The sequence below is a fragment of the Papio anubis genome, chromosome 13 (assembly GCF_008728515.1).
Source record: "Papio anubis isolate 15944 chromosome 13, Panubis1.0, whole genome shotgun sequence".
Lineage (NCBI taxonomy): Eukaryota > Metazoa > Chordata > Mammalia > Primates > Cercopithecidae > Papio > Papio anubis.
Window position 1 is genome coordinate 27,081,552 of NC_044988.1, and position 25,425 is coordinate 27,106,976.

A 25,425-nucleotide genomic window follows, 5' to 3' on the forward strand; every position below is an offset into this window, starting at 1 on the left:
ATGAAATAAGCCCTAGTCTCCTGTAGCGCTCCCAGGCTTATTAGGACGAGGAAATTCCCGCCTAATAAATTTTGGTCAGACAGGTTGTCTGCTCTTAAACCCTGTCTCCTGATAAAATGTTATCAATGACTACGTGTGCCCAAAACTTCATTAGCAATTTTAATTTCACCCCCTCCTGTGGTCCTGTGATCTTGCCCTGCCTCCATTTGCTTTGTGATACTTTATTACCTTGTGACGCATGTGATCTCTGTGACCCACACCCTATTTGTGCACTCCCTCCCCTTTTGAAAATCGCTAATAAAAACTTGCTGGTTTTATGGCTCAGGGAGTATCAAGGAACCTGCCGACACGTGATGTCTTCCCTGGACACCCAGCTTTAAAATTTCTCTCTTTTGTACTCTTTCCCTTTATTTCTCAGACCAGCCAATGTTTAGGGAAATAGAAAAGAACCCATGTTGAATATCGGGGGTGGGGTTCCCCGATAGTCTAGCAACCACTGGAGAGATATGAACAGGTCTGGAGCTCCTTTATAAGGCCAAAAAATGCAACTACTTTTGCACCAACCTAATAAATCCTCATTCTCAGAGAAATGTTATTATCTGATCCACCTGGCAGTTTCCTGAGAAAACTTACTTGTATAAGGCTTGTCTGTATTTGACCTGATTCACAGCTCACCATTACAAAACAGCCTTTTCCTTGGATGCATTTGTCAAAAACAATCAGAAGCAACTGTTTAACAACACAGCTGCGTGAAGCAGCTAACAGTTACAGCAAACAATAAGCTAACCAAAAATCTTAAAAGAAGAGGCTGGGGAATGAGTTTCTCCCCAAACCATATGAGGTTTTGGAAGCTCCTGGGATTCTAGAAGGTCATGTCCATTAGCAGGACTGTGTGCATGCCCAGGGCTATATACATGATCCAGAAACGCCTGAAAAGACCCTAAGTTCTCATCTCTGTTTCACTCTGAGGTTGTGTGCAAATAGGAAGCGAAGGTTGAGATAGAGTTAACCAAAGTTTTCAACAATCTTAGGAGCATTTATTCAAGAAAAATGATTGAATCTCAGTAAAGTGCAAATAGTGCCTGGCTGAATGTTGAACGCATGACCCAACATACACACAGAGATCCTCAACAAAGACTGGGAAACATATGGGTTCCAGGCATTTAAGGGAATACAGATTCAGTCATTAGCTAACCACTAAACTAACCTAGTAGTGACTTCAGTAGCCACAAATGACCAAGAATAAGAACTTTAAAGAACTAGCAAAGTCACTAAACAAACAAACACCAACAACATATTCAAAAAAACAGCAACAACATCAAGCCCTGGGTAGGGGAATGGGACTGATTTCCAGAGTTGCTAGAGTATGTGACTTAAACTGTTCAGTTTCAACAAAAACTTGTAACACATTCAAATAAAGGAGAAAAGTATGGCCCATACTCAGGAAAAAAGCAGCCAATAGAAAAAGTCCCTGGGGAAGTACAGAAATGGACTTATAAGACAAAGGGGCTTTAACCCTTTTTTCGCTTGCCCTGAGAATACTTGCCGGCAGTGCTTACTTTCACACTGAAAATTAGTCAGATTTCCTTAGGTCTCAGAGTGTGTTTATGTAAAATTAAATGAATGCTGGCAGTGAGCTGCATGTACTTTTTTTCTAAATAGGAAAAGGATTAAAACAGCTATTTTAAATATGTTCAATGAACTAAAAGAAACCATATCAAAAAAAACTAAAGGAAGAGAACAATATCTCACTGAATATGGAGTATCAATAAAAGCACAGAAATTATAAAAAAGAGTCAACTAGAAAAATGTAGATTTGAAAAATGCAGAAACTGAAATGAAAGATTAACAGAGGGTCTTAACAGCAAATCCAAACAGGCAGAAGAAAGAATAAGTGAATTTGAAGACAGGTTGATTGAGATTATCCAGCTTGAGGGACAGGAAGAAAAAAGAATCAAGAAAAACAAACAGCGGGCCGGGTGTGGTGGCTCAAGCCTGCAATCCCAGCACTTTGGGAGGCCGAGGTGGGTGGATCACCTGAGGTTAGGAGGTTTGAGACCAGCCTGGTCAACATGGTGAAACCCTGTCTCTACTAAAAATACAAAAAATTAGCTGGGTGTGATGGTGGGTGCCTATAATCCCAGCTACTCACGAGGCTGAGGTAGGATAATCGCTTGAATCTGGGAGGCGGAGGTTGCAGTGAGCCAAGGTCGTGCCATTGCACTCCAGCCTGGGCAACAAGAATTAAAGTCCATCTCAGAAAAAAAAAAATTAACAGTCTCTGAGATTTGTGGGATACCATCAAGCATATCAAAATATGTAAGTCTCAAAAAAGAAAAGAGACAGAAAGAATATATGAAGAAATACTGAAAAGTGACTTCTTAACTTTGATGAAAAACATTAATCTGCACATTTAAGAAGCTCAATGAATTCCAAACAGGATAAACTCAAGGAGACTCCCATCTAGAAATAAGATTAGCCATTGAAAAACAAACAAAGAGAAAACTTTAAAAGCAAGAAAAAAGTGACTCATCATGTACCAGGATCCTCAATAAGATTAACAACTGACTTATCAGAAACCATGGAGGCCAGAAGGCAGTGGGACGACATATTCAAAGTGCTGGAAAAAAAAAACCCAAGAATTCTATATCCAGCAAAATTATCCTTCAAAAACAAACAAAAACTTAAGACATCCCTAGATAAACAAAAAAACAATTTGTCACTAGCAGACCTCCCCTACAAGAAATACTAAAAGGCATCTTTAAGGCTGAAATGAAAGGACCCTAGACAGTACTCTGAATCTACACAAAGAAATCAAGAGAACCAGTAAAGGTAATTAAATAGATAAATGTAAAATATAACATAAATGTAGTTTGTTGTTTATAACTTTTTTTTTCCTTCCTATCCAATATAAAAGAACTGTTGTGGTGTAAATATATATATTTAGTCTTTGTTCCTAGGTTCCTGGCACAGAGTTCTTAAAACCCTTGGAATTTTCTGAGTGACAGGAGTGTCTTTTATTATTCATAACAAGACCCTTTCTGCAATATCTGATTTTATGCTAATGAGGACTAAAAAATCATGGTCCAACTATCTACTGTTTATAGGAGGCACATTTTAGATGCAAAGACACATATAGGCATAAAGTAAAAGGATGGAACTTTAGTCAAAAGAGAACTCTTTATTTCTCCTTTCCTAGCAAGCCAGAGGGAGTATAATACAAAAGCAACACGATCAAATAAACCAATAAAACATATTATTAAATCTAAACACAGGTTGATTATCCTTTATCCAAAATGCTTGGGACCAGACGTGGTTTGGATTTCAAATCTTTTAAGACCTTTGAATATCTGCATTATACTTACAGGTTCAGCTTCCCTAATCCAGAAATCCAAAATGCTTTAAAGCACATTTCCTTTCAGTATCATGTCAACACACTCAAAACAGTTTTGGGTTTTGGAGCATTTTTAGATTTCATATTAGAGATACCCAACATGTAAATACCGGCAATAAAAAAAAATAACATTTTAAATAACCACAAGTCAAATTTCTGATGATACTGACATGGGAGTGCAGAAAGAGAAAATATAAGCTTGCTAATTTTTTTTTCTTAATTAGGTGGGAGAATAAAGATACTGATGAACTCTTTTGTTAGAAATGTGTCACTTAAAATTTTAAGATAATCACTAGAATAGGACTAAATAGAACTTTCCACCTATAGAATAAAAAATAGAATGAGAAAACCTTGGTTAACAAAAACAGAAAATATAAAGAGAAGAGGAATCAAGTAAAAAGTATAATAAGTAGAAAACAAAACAGTAAATGTGAACTGTTTAAACTTCTTCATCTGTTTAAACTCCTTAATTTCCCATCAAATTGAAAAAAATTTCAACACAAACCCAGTATTATTTACAGCACATAAAGCAAAACATGGTACAGAAATAAAAACAAAATAAGAAAGCTTTAAAATAAGCAAAAACTGATATAATTACAGAAAAAACAGACAAATCTATACTCATAGAAGGAGATACTGATGCCTTAAAAATAACTAAATCAGGCCAGGTGCGGTGGCTCACACTTGTCATTCTAGCACTTTGGGAGGCCAAGGCAGGTGGATCACTTGAGGTCAGGTGTTTGAGACCAGCCTGGCCAATATGATGAAACTCTGTCTCTATTAAAAATACAAAAATTAGCCAGGCGTGGTGGTGTATGCCTGTAGTCTCAGCTACTTGGGAGGTTCAGGCAGGAGAATTGCTTGAACCTGGGAGGCGGAAGCTGCAGTGAGCCGAGACTGTGCCACTGCACTCCAGCCTTGGAGACAGAGCAAGACTCCATCTCATAACAATAACAACAGCAACAACAACAACAACTAAATCAAGGAGGTTAACAAAAAAGTAGAACATATGAGTATACATAATTATAGTAAGCCTATTCTAATGTATGTATGTATGTGGGTGTACACATATCTCCACACCTGAAGACAGAATGCACACTGTTTTCGAAGAATAGGTACAAAAATCAAATATACAATAAAAGCCAAAAAAAGTCTTAAAAAATTCTTTAAAAAAGTTGTAAGGCCACATTTACTGACCATAAAGCAGTATAAGAACTCGACATTTTTTTAAAAGCCTAAAAAATTCCATATCCATGGAAATTAAAACAATAAGAACTGCTAGGTAACCTCAAATGAATGAAAATACTCAAATAAAAATTATAATATCTTAAACTGAAACGAAGAGCCTTCTAATCAATACATGTGAGATGTAGCCAAATGACGCCCAGAAAAAAATTTATATCCTACAATGCCTTTATTAAAAATGAGGAAAGATGAAAAATAAAAGAAACATGCTTTTTACAATTCAAGAACGTTAAAAAATACTCAAAGCAGAAAAAATGAATTAAGAAAGAGGAAATTATTAGTCAACAAAAAATAAAGTTGATTTAAAAAAAAAATTGGTTGAAAAGACTTATCAAAGTGACAAGTCCTGGCAAATATGATAAGGGAAAAAAATGGATACACAAATATCAGTGACAGGAAGAGAAGGAATATAAACGATTGAAACTGATCCAAGGAGTAGTAAATTATATGCCAGGTCTGCACAAGCCTGAAAACAAAACCAATTAAGAATCGAACAAAAAATAAAATTATAGGCTAATCTCACAAAGTTCAAAAAATCCTAAATACAAAATTTCATAGTTGAATACAGCAATATATTAAAACATCAATTAAAATTTATGACAGGAATGCAAGGGAAGTTCAACATGAGGCAATCTACCAACCTTGTATTTGTGTCTGGGGATACAGGATGAGTTTTATGTATTTTTCTGCCTAACTCTAATAAAATAATAGGAATGGAGTAAAAATGGAGTAAAAAGGGATCCATCCCATCAGGACAAAAGAAAGGGAAGAGAGATCAGTAAATGGAAAGTTTAATAAATACTTAGAAGATGAAAAACAAATAACTAATTTAGTAGTATATTATATTATAGGAACCATAGTGTAAAGGGTGAGTGAAAAAGAAAGGGATGTGAAGAACTGATTATTCCTTCTAAAAAATAAAAACAAATAAAAACCCCAGAGATTCTTAGGACTAGGAAATGCCAAGTACAAACAACATCACATAGAATGCAATTATCTATATCCTCCTTCTTATCCCAATACCCTTACCCCAACATACACAGCCCTAAGCACATAACACTGACAACCAAGCTGTTTCTGTGAACATCTGCGATTAATTCTTTGGAGAAATTAAGTGAGCCACCTGGGACTTAAAGGGATAGAAAAAGCGGTGAAGCTGAAAACTAGGAGATTAACATAATGCTTCAACTACCAGAAATGCCTGAAGTTACATGTCTATCCCCAAGGCAGGTAATTTCAAAATTTAGTCTCAGAATGGTCCTGAAGAATACAAACACATATATATTTGGGCACCTGTTAGCAAAAGTGCCCACTTTCTTACCTAATATCCTAACATAATTTTGTCATCAGGCCCACCCACGCATAAAAAATTTGTAATCAGCCTTTCAATGCCTTACCCTTAACTATAAAGAGAACCAAAGGCTCCCAGATAAACAAGGAAAGACTCCAGGAAGAAAGCAAGAAACCAAATAAGAAAAGAAACAAAAATCTACCAAGAGAAAACAATATTATAAAGGAAAAAAAACTTTAAAAACTTTTAATTTATATTCTCAGATTGAGAAGCTGCATATATCAAAAACAGCAGGATACTACAAATTAAAACAAGATATTTCCTTAGCAATAATTTACCTGCAGTAGGTTAAAGTTTTACGTGTCTTCATTTCTAGAAATTGAAGCTATAAACCAAGATTATATCAAAACAGAATAAAACTCAACAATAAAAATATAATAAAAAGTTCCAGCCAGGGGCAGTGGCTCGTGCCTGTAATCCCAGCACTTTGGGAAGCTGAGGCAGGTGGATAGCTTGAGCTCAGGAGTTCAAGGCCAGCCTGGGCAACACGGCAAAAACTCATCTCTACAAAAATTCAAAAAAGTACCTGGGTGTGGTGGCATGCACCTGTGGTCCCAGCTACTCAGGAGGCTGAGGTGGGGGGATTATTTGAGCCTGGAAGGCAGAGGCTGCAGTGAGCCAAGATCATACCACTGTACTCCAACCTGGGTAACAGAGACCCTGTCTCAAAAAACAAAAACAAAAACAAAACAAAACAAAACTAAACTAAAAAAAAGACGAAAAGTTCCACAGTTTAAGTATACTTTGTCTCATTAATTTCAATCATGCATAAAGGTACATATGCATTTTCTACATAAATGTCATCACTGATTTTTCAAAATAAAAGGTCTATTTCTGTGTTTAAAAAAAAAAAATAAATCCCCTTAGAGCTTAATTTTTGCTATTAAAGTAACCAAATCCACCATTATCCTATTAAAAAAGTACAGCCACTCAGCTACAAAGATTGTAAGGCACAGCTACTAGCAGCTTTGAGAAATTATTCACAATTGTCCTCTGAGCAACTACTATACTTCCAAATCTTACTTTCCCTCAGATTAAGAAATAGAGAATGCAGAGGATCTTGGCCATTCCCCAACAAGAATCTGTCCCATCATCCGTATTTGAAAACAAAAGTTAGAGCAAATTTTAATGTAATAAAAATTTTAGTAGTATGAAACCTTACATGTTTATCTTTCCTTTCTATAACATCTTGCTTCTGTTTGCATTTTTGAGATGCCTCCTTAATATCTGTTGCCTGTAAAATTAAACCAGAGGAGGAGGGACAGTTAGTTAAAAACTCATGCAAGCAAATTATATAGCCCTGTCCATTCAAATAGAGTTAACCCAGAACAATTTATTTCAAGCAAAATGCATAATTATCAACAAAATACCAACAGTTATTTGCAAGTTTATAAAAGGTTATTCCTAATGATATTAATAAACAGTTGCAGTAATACGCATGCATGTTTTTCTCTTTACATTTATCTTCCTGTCTTATTTCATCTGATCCTAAAAACAACCCTACAGGATAATCAGGACAAATATTACTGACTGGTAGGGATCAAAAGAGGCCAAGTAACCTGTATACATAGCTAAAAAATGGAAACTAATTATAAAAAATCAGGTCTGATTTCAAATATAGAGTTCTATCATACCACATGTTACCTCCTTGATATTTTTCATTAACACATAAAACACATACATGACATATTATAGACACATTATACATCATTAACACATATAATATGTAATTCAAACACAGTAGAGAATACGGCTATACAGAAAAGAATTAACATTATAGGCTAAGACTACTACTCTTGGAAAGGCTTGTTTGCAAGGTCAGTCCTTTGTTGTTGTCTGGCAACTTGGATTTTGGGAGTGTTTCTACCATTTCCTAACTGATAAGAGTGGCTCACTGTGCACGTTTCTACAAACAATGTGGTTGATGTAGAACATCTGCTTTCCTTCTTGCATTCTGGAAGTTGAGTACGTGCTGCTAGAATGCCTAGTTGCCCAATGCACATAAAAACCTTGGGTGCCGAGTCTGTAATGCACTTCCCCTGTAGACAGGACTTTAAAAGTGTTGCCACAATTTGATGATGGAAGAATTAAGCACATGCTGTGTGAATTCTCTGGGGGAGGACCCCTGGAAGCTAGTGCCTGGTTTCTTCCAGACTTTGTTCTCAGGGCATTTTCCCTTTACTGACTGTTTTGCATCCTTTTGCTGTAATAAATCTTAGCTGTGAGTTCTCCTAGGAAATCCCATCTCTGGTGGATCTCTTATGCCAAGAGACAATAGTTTCTTCCCATAGAGGAACACTAATTTTCTGATGCTAGTAACACTGATGTATGTATGCTTAAATCATACATGCTCATCATGTAAGATAAAGATTACTATTACTGTCCTCACCTGACTGAGGAGAATAAAACTCAGAGAGACTAAACGATTTGCTGAAGGTCAGAGAGCTGAGTGAGGATTTAAAATACAGGTCTGTGTGACCCAAAAGGCTATGCCCTGTCCATAACACTTTATCACCTGCCTGGAATTACAAAAAAAAAAAAAAATTACAAGTGTTGGAAAAAGTTTTCTGCTGGAACAGAGCGAGCAAGAAGAAGAATAGCATGCGTATTAAACAAAATTAACCATTGTGTTCCTGTTGCAAGGCTATGGGTGCTAATAACTACTTTTACTAGAGACTGACATAAGGTACCACTTCAGAATCCAGGATCACTTCTTTAGGAAAATAATTCTGAAACATCTTAGGCCATGCAGATTTTCACATAAATAAATTAGGCTCATGGATGTTTGACAATGAGCCTAATATAACAATAGCTGGGCTTCTGTTATAAATAGACCAAAGAAAGGGTTAAATATGTTTCCTTAATTAAGAGATTTGAAATTTATTATGTACATATTTTCCACTACAAAAGGAGTTTTGCAGTAACAGAAAATTCAAGAACCAAAAAAAAAAGCAATTACAAATTCACAACTTAACTACAACCAACCATCATTAACATAACAATGACTGCCAACTATTAGTTTCATATCCTTGAGGAAGTCGTGTTATCACTGGTATTCAGTATCTTTAACAATAAAATGAGGGGACTTGTCTAGATAATATCTACAACTCCTTTTCCCCCTAACATTTAAAATGACCAATAGCAACTCTCTTTCAGAATCAGACCTGATCAAATCAGTCCTAAAACCTTTATCTGATCTTAGTAACTGTTTAATTTTCTGGACTTGAGTGCAATAATTTTAACTCACTTTAACCTGTATTAGAATTAAGATATAGTGGAGCTTTTCTGACATGATAGCAGCAAAGTCAAAACTGTTGATTCATTTCCTCTGTTACAAAGTTTACTTTATATTCCTAGATATGGCCTTTCTCACTCAGTAAGCATTGCTCAACATAGTATCTGGTACAATCTAGCTCAAGAAGTCATTTTTCTGACTTTCAGTAGCCTAAAAAGAGAAAGTACAATCACATCTCGAAATCAAAGAGCTCCACATAACTTCTTTTTTACAAACAAAAGATAAAACTTATATTAGTCAAACCTGTATAAATGGCAATCTTAAATTCAGTAACAAAAAACCTGGAGTAGCATATTCACGTGAGAAGAAAACACAATCTTCAAAAATAGAGAAGATGCCTAAAAAAAAAATACTGCTAAGTTTGTAACACACTCTCTCCTAAATGATCTTTCAATAGCAGAAATCATGTTTCACACAATTTTTTCCCAATAGCACTGCCAGGCCAAGATTCACCCTTTATGATCACTGACACCCATGTTCAAGCACAGTGACCAACATCGAGGTATACAGTCCACAAAGATTGTGAACGGTTTTCTGGTTTCATAGAATTAACCTATATATAGCATAAATTCCACTGGTCTAATTACAAATAATTCTACATACTTGAGCCAACTGACAATTGATATCAGAAATTCTTTTTTTTATTTTTAAATTTTTATCATATATATTTTTTGAGATAGGGCCTCGCTCTATCACCCACACTGGAGAGCAGTGACAAGATCTCAGCTCACTGCAACCTCTGCCTCATAGGCACAAGTGATACTCCTGTTTCAGCCTCACGAGTAGCAGGGACTTATAGGCTTGCACCACCATGCCTGGACTAACTTTTTTGTATTTTTCATAGAGACAGGATTTCACCATGTTGGTCAAGCTGGTCTTGAACTCCTGAGCTCAAATGATCTGCCCACCTCAGCCTCCCAAAATGCTGGGATTAGCATAAGCCACTGTGCCCAGCCACATCAGAACTTCTTAAGCAGGGGTCAATATCTTGACTTCAGTGCATCCATGAATCTCCAAAATCTCACGCACAATTTTGGATCTGCCTATATTGCTTTATTTCAGAAGCAGGAATGTAAACAATTCTCAAATAATCTCTAACTTCAAAATCCACCAAAGGTTTCTAGAAGCCATAGTCATAAAAAATATCTATTCTTTTAAAATACAGGGTATTATTCTATACCTATTCCAAAAACATCAGATTTTCTATATTGCCTTCCTTCAAAAGGGTGTATAATTACAAAGCAGATATACAACATATTCACAAAAAAAGCTCAGTGTTTCCAGGAATACCACTATGAATCCTCTTGTAACTAAAAAAAAAAAAAAATCGTATTTCACTTTTCTCTCTTTATATCTTGGAAGTCCTATAAAGCAGCAACACTTCAATAGTAATGAATATGTCCTTGAAAGTCCTATGGTGGCAGAATTCCTGGTTAAAAAACTTAAGAAATGAGAGATACAAGAAACCCTTGAAAATATTTTCAAACACCTGCAAAATATTTTTATATTTGCTAAACTAAAATTCAGATAACCCAAAACTGAACCCAAAAAGTACCTTTTCTTTGATTCGAGCCTCCAAATTGTGACGCTCCTTTTCCATTTCTTCAATTCGACGTGTTATAGGAATCTGCCCTTCTTTAAGTTTTCTGACCTCTTCCTTCACTCGGTCACGAACTAGTTTTACTTCTTCATATTCCTGACGAACATTTTCATATTCCTTGCAAATAATTCAACAAACAGAAGTTAATGCCCTAGCTTAAACTAACACATATACTAAAAATCAAGATACAGGCAGAAACCAAATCTAAGAAAAGACTGTTTTGATATCAAAACAGGTTTATTAATGTAAAATTTGTCCTCTGGGACAACTTCAGAAATAGTAAATACCAATGTAATGATTTAATAACAGTGTTGATAATCACTAAGCGTTTATGTCTATCACTAGTTCAGATTCTCAGATGTCCACCCTGTTCTCTGAAACATATCCTAATGGCTATGAAAATGCAACTTACCTCTAATCTGTCAATAAAGAAGAGATACAGGGATGTATAAAGAAGTAAAAGAAACTCAAGTATAAAAGATAAAAATGAAAAAAAAAAAGAAAGAACAAAATGAAAATGGGTCAAAAGAAAAACAAAAAGCAGCATGTAGGTGAAAGTGATGCCTGTCATGTCATAGGAGTATTTGTTAAAAAAAAAATAACTGGCACACTAAGACAACATTATATAAGAGTGAATGGGATGATGGTAAGGAAAGAAAAAATAAACATACGAGTAAATCAAAAAAGAAGAAAAATGAAAAACGCAAATCAATCTTAGAAAAAATAAGGAAAATCAAAAGACAAAGTGAGAGAAGCAGTAATAATGGACACAGGATAAATGAAATTTAGAAAAACCAAAGAAAGTAAAATTTAAGAATCATGAGATGATGGAATAGGGTAGGGAGAAGGGGGAAGACAGAACAAGAATGCCACAAATATAGCCATATATTTTTTCAAGCAAGTAACAATTATTTCCATTCTAACCTTGGAACAAACACCACAAAACTTTCTTACCTATTTTGTTCTACCAATTATAAAGTAATGCAATGAGGGAATTGAATCTTTAACCCGAACTGTAGTCTTAATAAAATACACATTACACAGTGATTAGAAATAACAGATTAGCTTCAGAAAAATTATAAAACATATGAGTAGAAGATTACAGTTAAGACACATCAGCCACATCTGTAACTGAGGCTGATATTAGTGGCAAACCCCAAGTAAATTCTCAGTGACCTGACTGAGGACACCCAAAGATTTAATTTTCTGATCATTAACATCTATAAAAAAACAATCAAAGAACTAGCCCTTGAGGACTAAAATCTGGAGGAATTAAGAGCACTATGTTAATTATTATTTATTAAACAATAAAAATGAGCACACAGCTAATGTAATAAACTAGTAAAAGAAAGCCTGGCATGGTAGCTCATGCCTGCAATCCCAGTACTTTGGGAGGTGGAGCGAGGCAGATCACCTGAGGTAAGGAGCTCAAGACCAGCCTGGCCAACATGGTGAGACCCTGTCTCTACCAAAAATACAAAAAAAAAAAACTTAGCCAGGTGTGGTGGCACATACCTATAATCCCAACTACTGGGAGGCTGAGGCAGGATAACTGCTTGAACCCAGGAGGTAGAGGGTGCAGCGAGCCGAGATCGCACCACTGTACCCCAGCATGGGAGAAAAAGCAAGACTCTGTCTCAAAAAAAAGACATGGCTGAGCAGTTTCAAGATGGCCGAATAGGAACCACTCCAGGCTACAGCTCTCAGCGTGAGTGACACAGAAGATAGGTGATTTCGACATTTCCAACTGAGGTACCAGGTTCATCTCACTGGGGCGTGTCAGACAGTGGGTGCCAGACAGTGGGTGCAGGTCACTGAGCGAGAGCTGAAGCAGGGCGAGGCATCGCCTCACCCAGGAAGCACAAGGGGTAAGGAAATTCCCTTTCCTAGCCAACGGAAAACGTGACACACAGCCCCTGGAAAATCAGGTCACTCCCACCCTAATACTGTGCTTTTCCAAGGGTCTTAGCAAAAGGCACACCAGGAGATTATATCCCGCGCATGGCTCAAAACGTCCCACACCCACGGGGCCTCCCTCATGGCTAGCACAGTAGTCTGAGATCTAACTGCAAAGCACCAGCGAGGCTGGGGGAGGGGCGCCCGCCATTGCTGAGGCTTGGGTAGGTAAACAAAGCAGCCAGGAAGTTCAAACTGGGTGGAGCCCACCACAGATCAAGGAGGCCTGCATGCCTCTGTAGACTCCACCTCTGGGGACAGGGCTTAGCCAAACAAAAGGTAGCAGAAACCTCTGCAGATATAAATCTCCCTGTCTCACAGCTTAGAAGAGTAGTGGTTCTTCCAGCATGGAGTTTGAGATCTGAAAATGGACAGACTGCCTCCTCAAGTGGGTCCCTGACCCCTGAGTAGCCTAACCAGAAGGCACCCCCCAGTAGGGGCAGACACCTCACAAGGTCGGGTACCCCTGTAAGACGAAGCTTCCAGAGGAACGATCAGCAGTAACATTTGCTGTTCAGCAATATTCACTCTTCTGCTGCCTCTGCTGCTGATACCCAGGCAAACACGGTCTGGAGTGGACCTCGAGTAAACTCCAACAGACCTGCAGCTGAGGGTCCTGACTGATAGACGGAAAACTAACAAACAGAAAGGACATCCACACCAAAACCCCATCTGTACGTCACCATCATCAAAAACCAAAGGTAGATAAAACCACAAAGATGGGGGAAAAACAGAGCAGAAACCTGAAAATTCTAAAAATCAGAGCATCTCTCCCCCTTCAAAGGAATGCAGCTCCTCACCAGAAATGGAACAGAGCTGGATGGAGAATGACTTTGACGAGTTGAGAGAAGAAGGCTTCAGAAGATCAAAGTTATCTGAGTTAAAGGAAGAAGTTCGAACCCATCGCAAAGAAGCTAAAAACCTTGAAAAAAGATTAGACGAATGGCTAACTAGAATAACCAATGTAGAGAAGTCCTTAAAAGACCTGATAGAGCTGAAAACCATGGCACGAGAACTACATGACAAATGCACAAGCTTCAGTAACCGATTCAATCAAGTGGAAGAAAGGGTATCAGGGACTGAAGATCAAATTAATGAAATAAAGCGAGAAGAGAAGTTTAGAGCAAAAAGAGTAAAAAGAAACAAACAAAGTCTCCAAGAAATATGGGACTATGTGAAAAGACCAAATCTACGACTGATTGGTGTACCTGAAAGTGACGGACAGAATGGAAACAAGTTGGAAAATACTCTGCAGGATATTATCCAGGAGGACTTACCCAACCTAGCAAGGAAGGTCAACATTCAAATTCAGGAAATACAGAGAATGCCACAAAGATACTCCTGGAGAAGAGCAACTTCAAAACACATAATTGTCAGATTTGAAATGAAGTTGAAATGAAGGAAAAAATGTTAAGGTCAGCCAGAGAGAAAGGTCAGGTTACCCACAAAGGGAAGCCCATCAGACTTACAGCGAATCTCTCTGCAGAAACTCGACAAGCCAGAAGAGAGTGGGGGCCAATTTCAACATTCTTAAAGAAAATAATTTCACTCCAGAATTTCATATCCAGCCAAACTAAGCTTCACAAGTGAAGGAGAAATAAAATCCTTTACAGACAAGCAAATGCTGAGAGATTCTGTCATCACCAGGCCTGCTCACAAGAGCTCCTGAAGGAAGCACTAAACATGGAAAGGAACAACCAGTACCAGTCACTGTAAAAACATGCCAAAATGTAAAGACCATCGATGCTAGGAAGAAACTGCTCCAACTAACGAGCAAAATAATCAGCTAACGTCATAATTACAGGATCAAATTCAAACTTAACAATATTAACCTTAAATGTAAATGGGCTAAATGTTCCAATTAAAAGACACAGACTGGCAAATTGGATAAAGAGTCAAGACCCATCAGTTTGCTGTATTCAGGAGACCCATCTCACATGCAGAGACACACATAGGCTCAAAATAAAGGGATAGAGGAAGATCTACCAAGCAAATGAAAAACAAAAAAAGGCAGGGGTTGCAATCCTAGTCTCTGATAAAACAGACTTTAAATCAACAAAAATCAAGAGACAAGTCATTACATAATGGTAAAGGGATCAATTCAACAAGAAGAGCTAACTATCCTAAATATATATGCACCCAATACAGGAGCACCCAGATTCATAAAGCAAGTCCTTAGAGACTTACAAAGAGACTGAGACTCTGCCACAAGAATAACAGGAGATTTTAACACCCCACTGTCAACATTAGATCAACGAGACAGAAAATTAACAAAGATATCCAGGAATTGAACTCAGCTCTGCACCAAGCGCACCTAATAGACATCTACAGAACTCTCCACCCCAAAATCAACAGAATATACATTCTTCTCAGCAACACATCGCACTTATTCCAAAATTGACCACATAGTTGGAAGTAAAGCACTCCTTAGCTGATGTAAAAGAACAGAAATTGTAACAAATTGTCTCTTAGACCACAGTGCAATCAAACTAGAACTCAGGATTAAGAAACTCACTCAAAACCGCACAACTACACGGAAACTGAACAACCTGCTCCTGAATGACTCCTGGGTACATAACGAAATGAAGGCAGAAATAAAGATGTTCTTTGAAACCAATGAGAACAAAGATACAACATACCAGAATCTCTGGGACACATTTAAAGCAGTGTGTAGAGGGGAATTTATAGCACTAAATGCCCACAAGAGAAAGCGAGAAAGATCTAAAATTGACACCCTAACGTCACAATTACAAGAACTAGAGAAGCAAGAGAATACACATTTAAAAGCTAGCAGAAGGCAAGAAATAACTAAGATCAGAGCAGAACTGAAGGAGGTAGAGACACAAAAAACCCTTCAAAAAATCAATGAATCCAGGAGCTGGCTTTTTGAACAGATCAAGAAAACTGACAGACCGCTAGCAAGACTAATAAAGAAGAACAGAGAGAAGAATCAAATAGATGCAATAAAAAATGATAAAGGGAATATCACCACCGACCTCACAGAAATACAAACTACCGTCAGAGAATACTATAAACACCTCTATGCAAATAAACTACAAAACCTAGAAGATATCTCATTGTTCAGTTCCCACCTATGAGTGAGAACATGCGGTGTTTGGTTTTCTGTTCTTGTGATAGTTTGCTAAGAATGATGGTTTCCAGCTGCATCCATGTCCCTACAAAGGACACAAACTCATCCTTTTTTATGGCTGCGTAGTATTCCATGGTGTATATGTGCCACATTTTCTTAATCCAGTCTGTCACTGATGGACATTTGGGTTGATTCCAAGTCTTTGCTATTGTGAATAGTGCCGCAATAAACATACGTGTGCATGTGTCTTTATAGCAGCATGATTTACAATCCTTTGGGTATATACCCAGCAATGGGATGGCTGGGTCATATGGTACATCTAGTTCTAGATCTTTGAGGAATCGCCATACTGTTTTCCATAATGGTTGAACTAGTTTACTATCCCACCAACAGTGTAAAAGTGTTCCTATTTCTCCACATCCTCTCCAGCACCTGTTGTTTCCTGACTTTTTAATGGTGGGTGCTGACGAGTTGATGGGTGCAGCACACTAACATGGCACAAGTATACATATGTAACAAACCTGCACGTTATGCACATGTACCCTAGAACTTAAAGTATAATAATAATAATAAATTAAAAAAAAAAAAAAGAAAACCTAGAAGAAATGGATAAATTCCTGGACACATACACTCTCCCAAGAGTAAACCAGGAAGAAATTGAATCCCTGAATAGACCAATAACAGGCTCTGAAATTGAGGCAATAATTTATAGCCTACCAACCAAAAAAAGTTCAGGAGCAGACGGATTCACAGCCAAATTCTACCAGAGCTACAAGCAAGATCTGGTACCATTCCTTCTGAAATTATTCCAATCAATAGAAAAAGAGGGAATCCTCCCTAACTCATTTTATGAGGCCAGCATCATCCTGATACCAAAGCCTGGCAGAGACGCAACAATAAAAGAGCATTTTAGACCAACATCCCTGATGAATGTTGATGCAAAAATCCTCAATAAAATACTGGCAAACCGAATCCAGCAGTACATCAGAAAACTTATCCACCATGATCAAGTGGGCTTCATCCCTGGGATACAAGGCTGGTTCAACACACGCAAATCAATAAACATAATCCAGCATATAAACAGAACCAAAGACAAAAAACCACATGATTATCTCAATAGATGGAGAAAAGGCCTTTGACAAAATTCAACAGTCCTTCATGCTAAAAACTCTCAATAAATTCAGTATTGATGGAACGTATCTCAAAATAATAGGAGCTATTTATGACAAAGCCACAGCCAGTATCACACTGAATGGGCAAAACCTGGAAGCATTCCCTTTGAAAACTGGCACAATACAGGGATGCCCTTTCTCATCACTCCTATTCAACATAGTATTTGAAGTTCTGGCCAGGGCAATCAGGCAGGAGAAAGAAATAAAGGGTATTCAATTAGGAAAAGAGGAAGTCAAATTGTCCCTGTTTGCAGATGACATGATTGTATATTTAGAAAACCCCATTGTCTCAGCCCAAAATCTCCTTAAGCTGGTAAGGAACTTCAGCAAAGTCTCAGGATACAAAATCAATGTGCAAAAGTCACTAGCATTCTTATACACCACTAACAGACAAACAGAGAGCCAAATCAGGAGTGAACTCCCATTCACAACTGCTTCAAAGAGAATAAAATACTTAGGAATCCAACTTACAAGGGATGTGAAGGACCTCTTCAAGGAGAACTACAAACCACTGCTCAATGAAATAAAAGAGGACACAAATAGAAGAACATTCCATGCTCATGGATAGGAAGAATCAATATCATGAAAATGGCCATATTGCCCAAAGTAATTTATAGATTCAATGCCATTCCCATTAAGTTACCAATGACTTTCCTCACAGAGTTGGAAAAAACTACTTTAAAGTTCATATGGAACCAAAATAGAGCCCCGAATTGCCAAGACAATCCTAAGCCAAAAGAACAAAGCTGGAGGCATCACACTACCTGACTTCAAACTATACTACAAAACCCCAGTAACCAAAACAGCATGGTACTGGTACCAAAACAGAGATATAGACCAATGGAACAGAACAGAGGCCTCAGAAATAATACCACACATCTACAACCATCTGATCTTTGACAAACCTGACAAAAAAAAGAAATGGGGAAAGGATTCCCTATTTAATAAATGGTGCTGGGAAAACTGGCTAGCCATATGTAGAAAGCTAAAACTGGATCCCTTCCTTACATCTTATATAAAAATTAATTCAAGATGGATTAGAGACTTAAATGTTAATCCTAAAACCATAAAAGCCCTAGAAGAAAGCCTAGGCAATACCATTCAGGACATAGGCATAGGCAAGGACTTCATGTCTAAAACACCAAAAGCAATGGCAACAAAAGCCAAAATTGACAAATGGGATCTAATTAAACTAAAGAGCTTCTGCACAGCAAAAGAAACTACCATCAGAGTGAACAGGCAATCTACAGAATGGCAGAAAATTTTCGCAATCTACTCATCTGACAAAGGGCTAATATCCAGAACCTACAAAGAAGTCAAACAAATTTACAAGAAAAAAAATACAACTCCATCAAAAAGTGGGCAAAGGATATGAACAGACAATTCTCAAAAGAAGACATTTTTGCAGACAACAGACACATGAAAAAAATGCTCATCCTCCCTCGCCATCAGAGAAATGCAAATCAAAACCACAATGAGATACCATCTCACACCAGTTAGAGTGGCGATCATTAAAAAGTCAGGAAATAACAGATGCTGGAGAGGATGTGGAGAAATAGGAACACTTTTACACTGTTAGTGGGACTGTAAACTAGTTCAACCATCGTGGAAGACAGTGTGGCGATTTCTCAAGGATCTAGAACCAGAAATACCATTTGACCCAGCCATCCCATTACTGGATATATACCCAAAGGATTATAAATTATGCTGCTATAAAGACACATGCACACGTATGTTTATTGTGGCACTATTCACAACAGCAAAGACTTGGAACCAACCCAAATGTCCATCAGTGACAGACTGGATTAAGAAAATGTGGCAAATATACACCATTGAATACTATGCAGCCATAAAAAAGGAGTCCTTTGTGGGGACATGGATGCAGCTGGAAACCATCATTCTCAGCAAACTATTGCAAGAACAGAAAACCAAACACCGCATGTTCTCACTCGTGGGTGAGAATTGAACAATGAGAACACCTGGACACAGGAAGGGAGACATCACACACTGGGGTTTGTCATTGGGTCGGGGGAGGGGGAAGGGGGGAGGGATCGCATTAGGAGATATACCTAATGTAAATGAGTTAATGGGTGCAGCACACCAACATGGCACATGTATACATATGTAACAAACCTGCAGGTTGTGCACATGTACCCTAGAACTTAAAGTATAATAAAAAATTAAGAAAAAAAAGGACATGAATTTTATTGCATATAACATATAAAGCCAAAAATGGAAAAGAAGCACCTAACTTGAATACACAGTAACTAATACTGTCATCATAATTACTCTGCTACTTAAAGAAACACCTATTTTTCCTCCAGAAATTATGACTCACCACCCACGGCCTTTTTGCTTCAAGCATCTCAATTAAATCTAAATGTCGCTTTCGTTCATAGAACCTCTCCACATCTTGTTTATATCTTTCATTCCTCTGAACCATTTTCTGTAGATATTCAGTTTTCTCTTTGCATGAGGTCTACAATAAATATATGTTGAACAATCAGTTTAAAAGAAAAATGACAACAGGTCACATCTTCTAACAATGAAAAATAAACAACGATAGCAAAATTTCACAATAAAGAATTCATAGGAGTTCTTAAGAACTATGTAGACTCCAGGTTGGGCAACAGTGAGATCCCGTCTCAACAAAACCCCTAAAACCTGTGTAAAAGCAACATTCCCACCCAAGTTCTGGTCTAGGGTCTACAATTTATTAGTCCTAACTGTAATGAAGCCCTGCCACATCTGAGCCCGGGCTCTTCTTCCCCAAATATCTGCTGCATCCACTTGAAGGGTAGAAGCAATTCACTTAATATAGATGAAAGCTAAACAAAAGCTGTAAAAGTGATATACAAATGAAGAGTAGTATTACTAGGATTAGTATGTTAAATGAACACTCATGACTGAAAGGTCTTAGAAATGAGATGAAAGAAAGCTAAGAATTAGCCTTTATGTTGTGAATTAATAAATACAAAGATGTACTCAGAACCTAGAATATATGCTTGTATGCTTGTCTTCTTTCAGAGGATAGTCGAGAGTGTAGGTGAGTGTTTCAAGTGAAAGTATTTGATTGTTTGACATAGAGAAAGGTAAAAGAACAGAATATCTGAAGATAAAATAACTATAAAAAGCTCATAACAACTCCTTTGATTATTCACTTTGAGTAAGTATAATAAAAACATGTTTTTCCTTGTCTGGTGGACAAAGGCAAAAAATAACATTTAATTACAGTAAAATATATATTATTAAGTACAGAAAGTCATACTTTGAGAGAAAGCAATTGGTTACAAGATTTCTATGCTTATTTCCTGGGTGACACAGCTAACCTCTGTGACACAATGTGCCTATATAATGAACCTACACATGTATCCCTGAACCTAAAATTAAAAAAAAACAAAAAATACCCAACAGATTTCCTTTTTCTTTTTTTTGAGACGGAGTTTTGCTCTTGTCGCCCAGGCTGGAGTGTAATGGTGTTCTCAGCTCACTCCAACCTCCGTCTCCCAGGTTCAAATGATTCTCCTGCCTCAGCCTCCCAAGTAGCTGGGATTACAGATTACAGGCTCCCACCAGCACGCCCGGCTAATTTTTGTTTTTTAGTAGAGACAGGGTTTCACCATGTTGGCCAGGCTGGTCTCGAACTCCTGACCTCAGGTGATCTACCTGCCTTGGCCTCCTAAAGTACTAGGATGACAGGTGTGAGCCACCACACCCAGCCAGATTTCCTTTTTTTTGAGACAGGGTCTCGCTCTGTCACCCAGGCTGGAATGCACTGGTGCAATCACAGCTCACTGCAACCTTGACCTCCTTGGCTCAAGCAATCCTCCCACCTTAGCCTCCCAAGTGCTGAAAGTACAGGCATGCGCCACCATGCCTGGCTAACTTTTGTTATTTCTTTTCATGTAGAGACAGGGTCTCCCTGTTGCCCAGGCTGGTCTCGAACTCCTGAATTCAAGCGATTCTCCTGCCTCAGTCTCCCAAAGTACTGGGATTGCAGGTCTGAGCCACCACACCCAGACTAATAATTTCTTATTATGAAAATTTACTGTATTTATTTTAGTTGCTGGGATGTAGAAAAAAGATACATTAAATAAAACACCTTTGTGAAGGATATGCTATAAAAGTACATTTTTATGTTTATTAATGGTGAAAATAACCAACAACATTCCAACTAAATGTGTAATTCTCTTCCAAAGTCTACCTTCAGATGACTGAAAAAAATACATGAGAGAACTGGTTCAACAAAAGTGCCATATTAAGGGGCACATGGTATCTCTTCTATTACTGAAAGCCTTACACAGTGTCTGACACATAGTAGGTGTTTAATAGATACTGAATGAATGAAAGAATACTGTAACTTCCTGAGATAATTTTTTTAATAATACTGTTATTGGTTCCTTAAAAATTCAATTAATAATATGTATTTGCTGAAATAGTCAACCTTTTCAAACTTCATATTATCAGATCCATTCTCACTCTGTCACTTGAACTGATATTAGCAGTATAATTCTAAGTGAAAATAAATCAAATACGAATTGACTCAATGAATCAATACTACTACTCTCTCTCCCATGTTTTGAGATACAGAAATCAATAAGAAACAATACAAATGAGCTGCCTATTTTAAAGTACCTCGAGCTGTTTTTCTTTCTCCCTGAAGTTTTTGAGTTCACAGTGATATCTGTGCATTTCTGGGGGACCAATTGACTTTTCAGTGGCTTCGAGGAGTTCAATTTTGCTGAGTTTAGCAAATTCTCCAACTTTGTCCTAGAGCACAAAAATTAAATATTAGCAACTATCATTCATTTACAAATATCTTCAAAATGTATTTCACCCAATGCTTACACTTGTCAAGGTGAAACTCATTAAAAAAAACCTTTGAGATATAAACCTTCTGTGCATTATTCTTTAGAATAATGAAGATAAACTTAGGGTATAAATTGTTATCTTTTTGACCATCTTTAAAAATTTTCTGCACCAATATTTCAAGGTTGAAATGTTTACATATGTATAATAAAAGTTTGGGAATAAAAGAACACATAGTCTGAAGATGAAAATGATCACTGTTTATTACATATCAGTTGAAATGTTAGAGGGTTAGGCCGGGTGCGGTGGCTCAAGCCTGTAATCCCAGCACTTTGGGAGGCCGAGGCGAGGCGGATCACGAGGTCAGGAGGTCGAGACCATCCTGGCTAACTGCGGTGAAACCCCAGCCTCTACTAAAAAAATACAAAAACTAGCCGGGCCCGGTGGTATACCTGTATCCCCAGCTACTTGGGAGGCTGAGGGCAGAGATAAAGCGTGAACCAGGGGCAGACTTGCAGTGAGCTGAAGTCTGACCACTGCACTCCAGCCTGGGTGACAAACAAGACTCTGTCTCAAAAAAAAAAAAAAATGTTAGAGGGTTTAAAAAGAAAAAAAAGGCAATTTCAAACATCTACTTCCGGAGATAATCTGACACCAGCTGATAAGTGTTAAAATAAATAAAAAACTTTTTAATGTTTAAGTTTTATTTAATTTGCACATTATGAAATCATCATTGTGTTTCTAAAGAAAAATGAAATTAATCAATAAGTACTAGTTAACTAGACAGCATTCAAAGTCAAATTTAAGAGGTAATATGACTAACATTTCACATATATTGTCAGCATTTTTTATTTTTAATAAACAAACTATAACATGATTTTAGAAGGTATACTTATAGGAGTTTTATATCAAATATTTTGTAAACTCAAATATATCAAATATTATATATGTATAACGTCTACAAACAAAAACATTGACTAAAAAGTTGTTCATTAACAACATTTTAAGAGTCTACAAATAGAAGCACATAGTTATCTGAGCTACTCTCTGAACTCAAAAAATAATACTTTATTTCAAAATACTCTAATTTAGACTTTTTTTAACTAATTGAAATTTTCCAAATTACTACAAATTAATAACATTATACTCTAAGTGATGAAATGCTACCTTTACGAAGAACTATAAGAGTGCTATGTTCAATTTAAATAATATCCCTTCTATGGCATAGAAAGGAAACACTATATACAAAATTTTCCCATCTTTACATTTATTTCTGTCATACCTGAGGGAGAAACTGGCAAAGATTCCCCACTTGAATATTTAAGGCTGCAACTTGCTCTTCCACTACTTTCTGGGTTGTAGATTTTTTGTTGATGAACCAAAACGACTGATTTTTTGCCACATCAATCTCACGGGTGATTACAAGATTTCCAGAAGCTCTGAACCTAATTAAAAAATAATTTAAGAATCTTTATATTCAAAATATATACATTAGTTTAGAGATAAAATTTCAGAAATTCTCTTGCACCAAAGGTGCCAGATAGAATTATTATCATGATTTTTATTCCTTTTGATACTTTGGCCCCTTCCAAGAAGGAAACTTCGGCATTTTATTAGTCATAATACCATAATTGACCACATCAGTTACTTACTCAACATTCAAAATTATTTAAACTGTTAAAATTAAAGCAAATGTGAATACTAATTCATAAACACCACTAGAGGAGTCACATATGTGGAGCTGTTTATCCTTTAATTATTATGCTATTCTTTAATCACATGTGTTGACTGCAATTCAAAATGTGTTAGTATATTAAAGGGTAGAGCAGTTAAATCTTGAAACTCCCCCTGCTCAGAAAACGTATGAATGAAAACTGACTCTTAGGCATTTCCAGAAATAAAAACTACCCATCCAGGTAGTCCATGGATTCCTCACCACGCACTCCACTCTGAATTCAGAGAGGATTACCTCACATGGATATAAAGGAACATTACGCAATATAGAATCTGAAAGAAGGCTATTTACTTATTTCTTGCTTTTAGAAGTACTACTGCTCCACACCTCCCATCTATTCATCTTCTTCACTGGGATTCAGCAGCATGTGGTAGAAAGATAAATTATTGGTATCCAATCGCTAAATGACAATAATAACTTATAAATGTTGTATATATAGATTACATTGTAATCAGACCACTTGAAACAGTAAGATTGTAGGACTTTAAAGGAAGTAGTTTTAAACTTTCATTTCCAGCAGAATGACTAATAAAGTACCCTTACTGATCCTCCTGCTGTAAACAACTAAAAATAGTAAAATATTAAAATATCTTCATAAATCAATTTGTCAGTTAGCATGAAAGTAAGGAATTCTGGCTAACATCCTAGTATAGGTGAAAGCTCAGAGTGGAAAAATAAAATTGGCTTTCATCTTGAAGGCATTCGCCCAATCAAGTCATCTTGAGGATTCACTTTCATGATCTGCTGGTAGAGGACAAAAATAGACAAAGCCCACAGCTATCCAAGGTGGAGAGTCCAATAGAAAGCCATACCTAAGCGATACACCCTTGCTGTAAGGGTAAACTAGAAATACTTCATTGCTACCACCACAAGCTGAAAATTCTGTACACTGTGATTCTGAATTGAAAGTATTCAATGGTCTCTGGCAGAAGTTAATAATTTACTCTGCCGGAATCTATGTTATCTTAAAATAATTAACACAGATAAAGTTCTAAGAGTAGTTCAACTACAAACACACACACAAGAAAACAAAGTATCAAGAACACTAGCAGAAATAACATAAGGCAGAATCATAAATGAAAAATTTGAGATATTTGGATGACTAAGAAAGCATAATATGTCTAATAAGAATTCTAGGACAGGAGACAGAGAATGGGTCAATGGCAATATTAAAAGAGATAATAAATAAGAACTTTCAAAAACTGATGAAAGACACCAAACCATAGGTTTAAGAGTGTCATTAAAACCAAGAAAAGTAAATAAAAAATAAACCCACACCTAAATATATATGAAACTAAAACACTTAAAAAAAAGAAATGAGTTTACAAGCATCTCAGAAAAAGAGAATGATTACTATCAAATAAACTAAGATCAGATTCACATCAGAAGACAACAATGAGAAAAAGAGAATGATTGCTATCAAATAAACTGAGATTAGTTAGATTCACATCAGAAGACAACAATGGGGCCAGATGTGGTGGCTCACGCCTGTAATCTCAGTATTCTGGAAGGCCAAGGTGGGAGGATCACTTGAGCCTAGGAGTTCAAGAGCTGTCTGAGCAACACAGTGAGTGAGACCCCATTCTCTACAAAAAATAGTAATAAAAAAAGCCAGGCATGGTGGTGAGAGCCTGTAGGCTGAGGCAGGAGGATCACTTGAACCAGGGAGGTGTCAAAGATGCAGTTAAGTCATGATCATGACAGGGTGAGACCCTGTCACCAAAACAAAAACAAAAACAAGAAGACAACAATGATATTATACTATACTGTGAATATG

The 25,425-nt window shown here is 36.9% G+C and overlaps 1 protein-coding gene across 5 annotated transcripts in view; it reads right to left on the minus strand.

Moving 5' to 3' along the window:
- Positions 1–25,425, minus strand: part of SMC5 (structural maintenance of chromosomes 5) — a 103,714-nt gene that overhangs the window by 62,237 nt on the left and 16,052 nt on the right. For all 5 annotated transcript variants that reach the window (XM_003911793.5, XM_009188921.4, XM_021927541.2 and 2 more), the window contains 5 exons: positions 23,196–23,358; positions 21,740–21,874; positions 19,443–19,583; positions 10,841–11,002; positions 7,153–7,224 (listed from right to left, as the gene is read on the minus strand). In XM_003911793.5, coding sequence (XP_003911842.2) covers positions 7,153–7,224; positions 10,841–11,002; positions 19,443–19,583; positions 21,740–21,874; positions 23,196–23,358 — 673 coding nt within the window. The remainder of the gene's footprint in view (positions 1–7,152; positions 7,225–10,840; positions 11,003–19,442; positions 19,584–21,739; positions 21,875–23,195; positions 23,359–25,425) is intronic.